Raw genomic sequence first — 11,003 nt, 5'->3', positions numbered from 1 at the left:
ATATGCTCATTAGCAGTTGCTCCATTTTGTCTCATTTCACTGCATGCTTTTCAGTGGAGATTATACAAACTGCACCATTGTCATGGAATTTACTGAAAAACACCCTCTTATGAGACGCACAAATTAGCCCCAGCGAAGCGAACTACATCAGTCATAAACTGAACACACACAGCTCCTCACTCCCTCTACAGTGAACTACATCAGTCATAAACTACACTGTACACACACAGCTCCTCGCTCCCTCTACAGTGAACTACATCATTCACAAACTACACTGTACACACACAGCTCCTCGCTCCCTCTACAGTGAACTACATCAGTCATAAACTACACTGTACACACACAGCTCCTCGCTCCCTCTACAGTGAACTACATCAGTCACAAACTACACTGTACACACACAGCTCCTCTCTCCCTCTACAGTGAACTACATCAGTCATAAACTACACTGTACACACACAGCTCCTCACTCCCTCTACAGTGAACTACATCAGTCATAAACTACACTGTACACACACAGCTCCTCTCTCCCTCTACAGTGAACTACATCAGTCATAAACTACACTGTACACACACAGCTCCTCACTCCCTCTACAGTGAACTACATCAGTCACAAACTACACTGTACACACACACCTCCTCGCTCCCTCTACAGTGAACTACATCAGTCATAAACTACACTGTACACACACAGCTCCTCGCTCCCTCTACAGTGAACTACATCAGTCATAAACTACACTGTACACACACAGCTCCTCACTCCCTCTACAGTGAACTACATCAGTCACAAACTACACTGTACACACACACCTCCTCGCTCCCTCTACAGTGAACTACATCAGTCATAAACTACACTGTACACACAGCTCCTCGCTCCCTCTACATTGAACAACATCAGTCACAAACTACACTGTACACACACAGCTCCTCGCTCCCTCTACAGTGAACTACATCAGTCATAAACTACACTGTACACACACAGCTCCTCGCTCCCTCTACAGTGAACTACATCAGTCATAAACTACACTGTACACACACAGCTCCTCACTCCCTCTACAGTGAACTACATCAGTCATAATCTACACTGTACACACACAGCTCCTCTCTCCCTCTACAGTGAACTACATCAGTCACAAACTACACTGTACACACACAGCTCCTCACTCCCTCTACAGTGAACTACATCAGTCATAAACTACACTGTACACACACAGCTCTTCACTCCCTCTACAGTGAACTACATCAGTCATAAACTACACTGTACACACACAGCTCCTCGCTCCCTCTACAGTGAACTACATCAGTCATAAACTACACTGTACACACACAGCTCCTCGCTCCCTCTACAGTGAACTACATCAGTCATAAACTACACTGTACACACACAGCTCCTCACTCCCTCTACAGTGAACTACATCAGTCATAAACTACACTGTACACACACAGCTCCTCGCTCCCTCTACAGTGAACTACATCAGTCATAAACTACACTGTACACACAGCTCCTCGCTCCCTCTACAGTGAACTACATCAGTCACAAACTACACTGTACACACACAGCTCCTCGCTCCCTCTACAGTGAACTATATCAGTCATAATCTACACTGTACACACACAGCTCCTCGCTCCCTCTACAGTAAACTACATCAGTCACAAACTACACTGTACACACACAGCTCCTCGCTCCCTCTACAGTGAACTACATCAGTCATAAACTACACTGTACACACACAGCTCCTCGCTCCCTCTACAGTGAATTACATCAGTCACAAACTACACTGTACACACACAGCTCCTCGCTCCCTCTACAGTGAACTACATCAGTCATAAACTACACTGTACACACACAGCTCCTCGCTCCCTCTACAGTGAACTACATCAGTCATAAACTACACTGTACACACAGCTCCTCGCTCCCTCTACAGTGAACTACATCAGTCACAAACTACACTGTACACACACAGCTCCTCGCTCCCTCTACAGTGAACTACATCAGTCATAATCTACACTGTACACACACAGCTCCTCGCTCCCTCTACAGTAAACTACATCAGTCACAAACTACACTGTACACACACAGCTCCTCGCTCCCTCTACAGTGAACTACATCAGTCATAAACTACACTGTACACACACAGCTCCTCGCTCCCTCTACAGTGAATTACATCAGTCACAAACTACACTGTACACACACAGCTCCTCGCTCCCTCTACAGTGAACTACATCAGTCACAAACTACACTGTACACACACAGCTCCTCGCTCCCTCTACAGTGAACTACATCAGTCATAAACTACACTGTACACACACAGCTCCTCACTCCCTCTACAGTGAACTACATCAGTCATAAACTACACTGTACACACACAGCTCCTCACTCCCTCTACAGTGAACTACATCAGTCACAAACTACACTGTACACACAGCTCCTCGCTCCCTCTACAGTGAACAACATCAGTCACAAACTACACTGTACACACACAGCTCCTCTCTCCCTCTACAGTGAACAACATCAGTCACAAACTACACTGTACACACACAGCTCCTCACTTCCTCTACAGTGAACTACATCAGTCACAAACTACACTGTACACACACAGCTCCTCGCTCCCTCTACAGTGAACTACATCAGTCATAAACTACACTGTACACACACAGCTCCTCGCTCCCTCTACAGTGAACATCAGTCATAAACTACACTGTACACACAGCTCCTCGCTCCCTCTACAGTGAACATCAGTCATAAACTACACTGTACACACAGCTCCTCGCTCCCTCTACAGTGAACATCAGTCACAAACTACACTGTACACACACAGCTCCTCACTCCCTCTACAGTGAACTACAACAGTCATAAACTACACTGTACACACACAGCTCCTCTCTCCCTCTACAGTGAACTACATCAGTCATAAACTACACTGTACACACACAGCTCCTCTCTCCCTCTACAGTGAACTACATCAGTCACAAACTACACTGTACACACACAGCTCCTCTCTCCCTCTACAGTGAACTACATCAGTCATAAACTACACTGTACACACACAGCTCCTCTCTCCCTCTACAGTGAACTACATCAGTCACAAACTACACTGTACACACACAGCTCCTCACTCCCTCTACAGTGAACTACATCAGTCACAAACTACACTGTACACACACAGCTCCTCGCTCCCTCTACAGTGAACTACATCAGTCACAAACTACACTGTACACACACAGCTCCTCTCTCCCTCTACAGTGAACTACATCAGTCATAAACTACACTGTACACACACAGCTCCTCGCTCCCTCTACAGTGAACTACATCAGTCACAAACTACACTGTACACACACAGCTCCTCGCTCCCTCTACAGTGAACTACATCAGTCATAATCTACACTGTACACACACAGCTCCTCGCTCCCTCTACAGTAAACTACATCAGTCACAAACTACACTGTACACACACAGCTCCTCGCTCCCTCTACAGTGAACTACATCAGTCATAAACTACACTGTACACACACAGCTCCTCGCTCCCTCTACAGTGAATTACATCAGTCACAAACTACACTGTACACACACAGCTCCTCGCTCCCTCTACAGTGAACTACATCAGTCATAAACTACACTGTACACACACAGCTCCTCGCTCCCTCTACAGTGAACTACATCAGTCATAAACTACACTGTACACACAGCTCCTCGCTCCCTCTACAGTGAACTACATCAGTCACAAACTACACTGTACACACACAGCTCCTCGCTCCCTCTACAGTGAACTACATCAGTCATAAACTACACTGTACACACACAGCTCCTCGCTCCCTCTACAGTAAACTACATCAGTCACAAACTACACTGTACACACACAGCTCCTCGCTCCCTCTACAGTGAACTACATCAGTCATAAACTACACTGTACACACACAGCTCCTCGCTCCCTCTACAGTGAATTACATCAGTCACAAACTACACTGTACACACACAGCTCCTCGCTCCCTCTACAGTGAACTACATCAGTCACAAACTACACTGTACACACACAGCTCCTCGCTCCCTCTACAGTGAACTACATCAGTCATAAACTACACTGTACACACACAGCTCCTCACTCCCTCTACAGTGAACTACATCAGTCATAAACTACACTGTACACACACAGCTCCTCACTCCCTCTACAGTGAACTACATCAGTCACAAACTACACTGTACACACAGCTCCTCGCTCCCTCTACAGTGAACAACATCAGTCACAAACTACACTGTACACACACAGCTCCTCTCTCCCTCTACAGTGAACAACATCAGTCACAAACTACACTGTACACACACAGCTCCTCACTCCCTCTACAGTGAACTACATCAGTCACAAACTACACTGTACACACACAGCTCCTCGCTCCCTCTACAGTGAACTACATCAGTCATAAACTACACTGTACACACACAGCTCCTCGCTCCCTCTACAGTGAACATCAGTCATAAACTACACTGTACACACAGCTCCTCGCTCCCTCTACAGTGAACATCAGTCATAAACTACACTGTACACACACAGCTCCTCACTTCCTCTACAGTGAACTACATCAGTCACAAACTACACTGTACACACACAGCTCCTCACTCCCTCTACAGTGAACTACATCAGTCACAAACTACACTGTACACACACAGCTCCTCTCTCCCTCTACAGTGAACTACAACAGTCATAAACTACACTGTACACACACAGCTCCTCTCTCCCTCTACAGTGAACTACATCAGTCACAAACTACACTGTACACACACAGCTCCTCTCTCCCTCTACAGTGAACTACATCAGTCACAAACTACACTGTACACACACAGCTCCTCGCTCCCTCTACAGTGAACTACATCAGTCACAAACTACACTGTACACACACAGCTCCTCTCTCCCTCTACAGTGAACTACATCAGTCATAAACTACACTGTACACACACAGCTCCTCTCTCCCTCTACAGTGAACTACATCAGTCACAAACTACACTGTACACACACAGCTCCTCACTCCCTCTACAGTGAACTACATCAGTCACAAACTACACTGTACACACACAGCTCCTCGCTCCCTCTACAGTGAACTACATCAGTCACAAACTACACTGTACACACACAGCTCCTCTCTCCCTCTACAGTGAACTACATCAGTCATAAACTACACTGTACACACACAGCTCCTCACTCCCTCTACAGTGAACTACATCAGTCACAAACTACACTGTACACACACAGCTCCTCACTCCCTCTACAGTGATTCACACAGATGAATAAATATAAATGATGCTGTATTAGAAATATATACTGCACTGTTAAGATCTAGACTCACTTATTTCAGGACCTGTGTAGTGCACTGCAGAGGGAATACAGAGTGATTTGGGATTAAACCTCTGTTTCACTCATGCACTGTGGTGTTTTGATGTCTCTCTTTAAGCCGTACTATGGCCCCTTACTGGACTGGCATGATATTGCCACCATTTTTGTAGGTAGATATTTTTAAAAGCGGACGAGGTGGATGACGCCTATAGGAAGTAACACATTTTATTTTACATTTTATAAAACAGTTGTGAAAGCTAAAGCATTAAACCACCTTTAGACAGAAAACCCACAGGGGAAGCTGGTGCTGATAACACAGATCCTGAGAGATTATAAGAACATACTGAAAGGCCTGTGATCCGGCTGCAGGCACAGGTCTAAGGGCTTGGAGTAGGCAGTGCTTGGACAGATGTTTTGAACGTTGGGTGTTGGGGAGTCTGAGGAAATCCAGACGGTAGATCCTTTCATTGCACATCGAGAGATTGAGTCATATCTACACACACACACACACACACACACACAAGACAAAAACAGAAATGAGTTACACATGTACACACTATTGGCACTTTTCCACTGCATGGAACCCACTCGGCACAGCTCGGCTCTTTTCTTTTCCACAGGCCGAATTTGGTATCTGGAGCCATGTTCTTTTTCAGTCCCTGTTCTAAACATGCTCAGTAGGTACTAAATAGTGAAGTGTGAACCCTGCAGTGTGCTGATTGGCCAGAGAGTACACAATGAGTAAACACCACCTTCCATTTACAGCTGCTGTTGTGTTGTGGTTTTCAAAGCCTGCGATTCCCATTAAAGACAGGGTTTGTTTCGTAGGGGACCTACTACTTTCTAGTTACATTCGTGCTCGTGGAAAAGCAAAAAGCTTTAAGCAAGCCGAGTAGAGCTGGACCCATGCAGTGGAAAAGCACCATATAATGAGCTGCCGACATCCATCGTCCACTGTATGGAACTTGCTCTACTCAGCTCTACACGGCTCTACTTGCTTACTCCCTGGTTCCTCAGCTCCCAATCCCCAATGTATCTGCTGTCATCTCCAAACCTGTCTTTAACAGGAGCAGCAGCTTTGGAAACCACAACAACGGCAGCGTAACATTAAAATGGTATAATTAATGGGATTAGCCGATCACATCATATGATAACAATCAAAAATAATAATAACACATTTTATTTATAGAGTGATAAAGAACCCAGTGCTTATGGAATAGTGCACAAAGCAAAGAACATCAACAAACAGGAACACAGCAATCCAAAAAATACAAGGCAGCGCAAATAATAATGAGAGTATGCAGCAGTCTTTGTAAATAGTAGCAGTTTTAGCAGCCAGCAGTTTGGAACGGGCCACCATGTCAACACAGCCGCAGAGTCCGCAGGCCACAAGCCACAGTGAGGGGCGGCACACCACCAGCAGCAGCCACGGACAGCACCTGGCCACCGTCTCACCGCAGAGCAGCAGCGTGATCATCAACAACAGCGACAGCAGGACACAAACCACCGGCGACGACAGCAAACACCTCGGTCAACAGTCCCCGCAGAGCAGCAGCGACAAAGCTAATAGCATAGGACCCTCCCACACACACCAGCAGAGGGTCAAACCCTGATACACTCACAGACAGACACGAGTCATGATCAAACAAAACCCGAGCTACACACAGAGAGAAGAACGCCAGCGTGCTCTCGTCAGACCGACAGACACAGACCAGAGAACTCTGAGCGATACAAACCTGGACACTGGCCGAACGGTCTGTTGTGGAGAGCTGTGGAGAACGTTATGTAGATTTTGGTCATCGGAGAACACCAGGAGGTCTTGAACCTGAGAGTTTTGGCCACACACACTGACCTTGCCGAGCAAAGGGAAACACAGCATCACTGCTCTGAGTCCGGTCACTGCAGGCAAACTCTGGTCTGGAGAGAGAGAGAGAGAGAGAGAGAGAGAGAGAGAGAGAGAGAGAGAGAATCAATAATTGCAGGGAAACGCTGCTCTCTGGTTTGTCCACATTCAGAAGCTCTGAGGTGAAATGGCATGGTCATGTAACTCATTTGTGACTTGTGCCGTTTAGTTTGTAGCACTTTCATTCAGCGTTTACTTTCATGCACTTGACGCTCTTCCATATTCAGAGTGGGTTCCTACCAAATTAAAGTGAAATTGCAATAGTGTTACCCTCCTATGGAACAAGAATAAAGTAATATCATCATCTCAGTTTGTGCTGTTCAATGTTTGGAGGTCTCTTAGTCATCTAAACATCTCCAGATGTCGTTTCTCTTCCATGGGCAGAGAGAAAGAAAGCCTAGCATACTGGACTGAGACACTTTGTTTTTATTTTCTAACCGTTTACAGACACAGGGGCTTCGTAAACACTTTAGACTGGTTTCCAGCGCAAAAACAACTAAAAAAATATATCTTTTTTAAACCTAGCTTTGAACCTAGCCTTACTTTGGTTTAGAGGAAGTGCAGGCTGCTGAAGAAAAAGATCACTTCTGCAAAACTCTTAAACAGCTGCTTTAGTGAAGCTGCGTCAACACAGTATTAGAGATCGAATTCTTTGGTGACACCTCACATTTGAAGGTTGCGTTAGGCCAAAGCCTGGGGTTTATTCACTGCTCCCACTCAGCCCCTGCAGCGCTGTCACAGACACTTCCCAGCACAGCTGCTTCATGAACAGCTACTGTACAGAACCTCATAATATCTGAGACAATACTCGGCATTGTGCCCCGATATAAAAACCACAAATCAGCCTCTAGAAATCAAGAAATGGTGACGGTAGTGTCTCTGTCACACAGCTCCAGGAATCTGGGGGTGGGGGTTAAAGTCCCGCTCCGGGTGACTGTTAATCTAGTTTGGTGTGTTAAACTGGAGACTCAAAAGTGTCCATAGGTGCGAGTGTGTGGGTGAATGTCGCCCTGTGAGGGACTGGCGCCCCCTCCAGGGTGTGTTCCTGCCTTGCGACCAGTGATTCTGTGTAGGCACCGGACCCACCATGAACTGCATAAGCGCTTACAGACAATGAATGACTCCTGCGACACACTCACCGGCTCCAGACCCGTTCTTCAGTAAGTAGAATCTGTTCTGTCTGATATCCCCCTTCAGTGAGACCTGGCTTGCACTGTCGCTACCAAAAAACGCTATTTCCAGTCCATTCAAAGAAGTCAACGGTGGACCAGTCAGCTCCACGAAGAGACTCCCTCGCGCTCCCGAGACTCCGCCCACCTCATTAATGACAATGCCTTCAGGGGGGTGGGGACAGTCGTTCTCTTTCTGTGGTGTGGGTGAAGCAACCTGAGCAAACAGCACATATACAACTGATGACTTATTCAAATATATTTACACATATTTATATTGTGTATGAACAAGTTTGACTGGCACCGGGTGGCGGAACTCCCCGGGCAGGGGAGGGGGGACCTGTCCCAATGAGGGGGGAGTTGTCCCCCAATAATCATTGTAAACATAACTATGTCATTTTAAATAATAAATAGTGATACGCATTGAGAAACTAACGATTATAGACATTAGTTTCTAAGTTCTGAAGGATCACATGACCCCACACCTCACAAGGGTTGCCAGGTCCACGTATTTGAAGTTAATTAGGGCTATATTTCTGTCAAGTTACTCACAAATGGGTCTGACTTGCTGCTCTCAACGTCGGTGCACAACCAACCCCCTGTAGAAGGGACTGAGACCCCATTGGCTGCAACACCACATGGTGGACAACTAACTCTGGCTGCTGATTGGCTAAATAAAACATGGCGACCAATGAGAAGCAGGTTCTCTGTTTAAGAGCCATGGAGTATCCATCCTCCCTCCGGTTGAGGAAGAAATGCAGAGCTTTCGTGAATACAGCATGTCCCCTATCGGCTCAAAACATGGTCTCACACTTTCAAAAAAGATCTTACCCTAAAGGAGATATGGTTGAGTCTGTCCGGTCCACATCGGCTGAGGCTCTCGTCACCCGGCAGTGCAGCAGAGTCTTCCAGCAGAGGGAGATGTCCTGGTGTCAGGGCCTGGATCAACTCTGCCGAGTCTCGGTCGGAGCCCCGTGCCCGGTACACTATCGCGTCCAGCAGTCCCCTCTTTGGTACGCCGAGGCCCTCGCTGGAGGGCGGGGACGAGGAGCGGTATATTGCTATGGCGTCTGGTCCATTCTGGATGGTATTGGCTGGTATGGGGAACTGTGGGTTGAGCTTATCGCTGCCAATCTGTTCAAATCAAACAGAGAAGACAGAGGAGTGACATCATACCAGTGACGCTGGAGGCCATCTGTGGAAATTCGACTCGGTCTGAAAGGTCAGGTCTGAATTCATGTGACTTTTACGTCCCTCTGGCGCTAATAATAATCACCGTACTATGATCCAATGCGTTGTTTTATTATTTGAGGTGAGAAGTGGAAATGGCCATTTCAAAGGATTTCCAAGTTCCTATCTCTCATTTATCATCATCATTTTCTTCTCCGCTTCTCCATTTCAGGGTCGCGGTATCTCTCATTTATGAGGAAATAAAGCAGTCTACCCCATAGTCTACACTTTTGGTTAAAAACACACAGCAGTGACGCAGCCTTGGTTCCCATCAGAACTGGTGCAAACACCGGGGGCTGTTCACTGGAGAGCACCAAGTTTCAACAATCCTTAATGGGATCTAGTTCCAGATCCAGAGTTTGCTCGAAAAAGGGCAAAAAGGGACATGTGAAGGAATGGAACTATGTTACAGCACCCTCCGTAATTATTGGCACCCCTGGTTAAGAAGTGTTCTTTGGCTTCTAATAATTAAAAAAAAAATAAAATAAAATAATAATAATAATAATATAGGACCGCAATGCAAAACAAGAAAAAAATCTAAACTTTAATTCAAGTGCCTTTATTTGGTGGGAAGAAAATCACACATTAAGGAATAAATCTTTTGAATGAAATCATTAATTCATTCATTCATTGTCTGTAACCCTTATCCAGTTCAGGGTCGCGGTCCAGAGCCTACCTGGAATCATTGGGCGCAAGGTGAGAACATACCCTGGAGGGGGCGCCAGTCCTTCACAGGGCAACACACACACACACACACACACACACACACACACACACACACTTTTGAGTCGCCAATCCACGTCTCAACGTGTGTTTTTGGACTGTGGGAGGAAACCGGAGCACCCGGAGGAAACCCACACAGACACAGGGAGAACACACCACACTCCTCACAGACAGTCACCCAGAGGAAACCCACGCAGACACAGGGAGAACACACCACACTCCTCACAGACAGTCACCTGGAGGAAACCCACGCAGACACAGGGAGAACACACCACACTCCTCACAGACAGTCACCCGGAGGAAACCCACACAGACACAGAGAGAACACACCACACTCCTCACAGACAGTCACCCGGAGGAAACCCACGCAGACACAGGGAGAACACACCACACTCCTCACAGACAGTCACCCGGAGGAAACCCACACAGACACAGAGAGAACACACCACACTCCTCACAGACAGTCACCCGGAGGAAACCCACACTGACACAGAGAGAACACACCACACTCCTCACAGACAGTCACCCGGAGGAAACCCACACTGACACAGAGAGAACACACCACACTCCTCACGGACAGTCACCCGGAGCGGGAATCAAACCCAAAACCTCCAGGCCCCTGGAGCTGTGTGACTGCGACAATAACTGCAGCGC

General features: G+C 46.8%; 1 protein-coding gene across 3 annotated transcripts in view; it reads right to left on the bottom strand.

Annotated features, from left to right (window-relative positions):
• si:ch211-183d21.1 (uncharacterized) overlaps positions 1-11,003 on the bottom strand; it is a 29,270-nt gene that overhangs the window by 3,524 nt on the left and 14,743 nt on the right. For all 3 annotated transcript variants that reach the window (XM_066683764.1, XM_066683765.1, XM_066683766.1), the window contains exons 6-9: positions 9,228-9,530; positions 8,367-8,613; positions 7,061-7,241; positions 5,669-5,817 (exon numbers count right to left, since the gene is read on the bottom strand). In XM_066683764.1, the coding sequence (XP_066539861.1) occupies positions 5,669-5,817; positions 7,061-7,241; positions 8,367-8,613; positions 9,228-9,530 (880 nt within the window). The remainder of the gene's footprint in view (positions 1-5,668; positions 5,818-7,060; positions 7,242-8,366; positions 8,614-9,227; positions 9,531-11,003) is intronic.

The sequence above is a fragment of the Hoplias malabaricus genome, chromosome 10, assembly GCF_029633855.1.
Source record: "Hoplias malabaricus isolate fHopMal1 chromosome 10, fHopMal1.hap1, whole genome shotgun sequence".
NCBI classification, from domain to species: domain Eukaryota; kingdom Metazoa; phylum Chordata; class Actinopteri; order Characiformes; family Erythrinidae; genus Hoplias; species Hoplias malabaricus.
The sequence above is the reverse complement of the archived record's forward strand: the minus strand, read 5'-3'. Positions and strand labels throughout refer to the sequence as shown.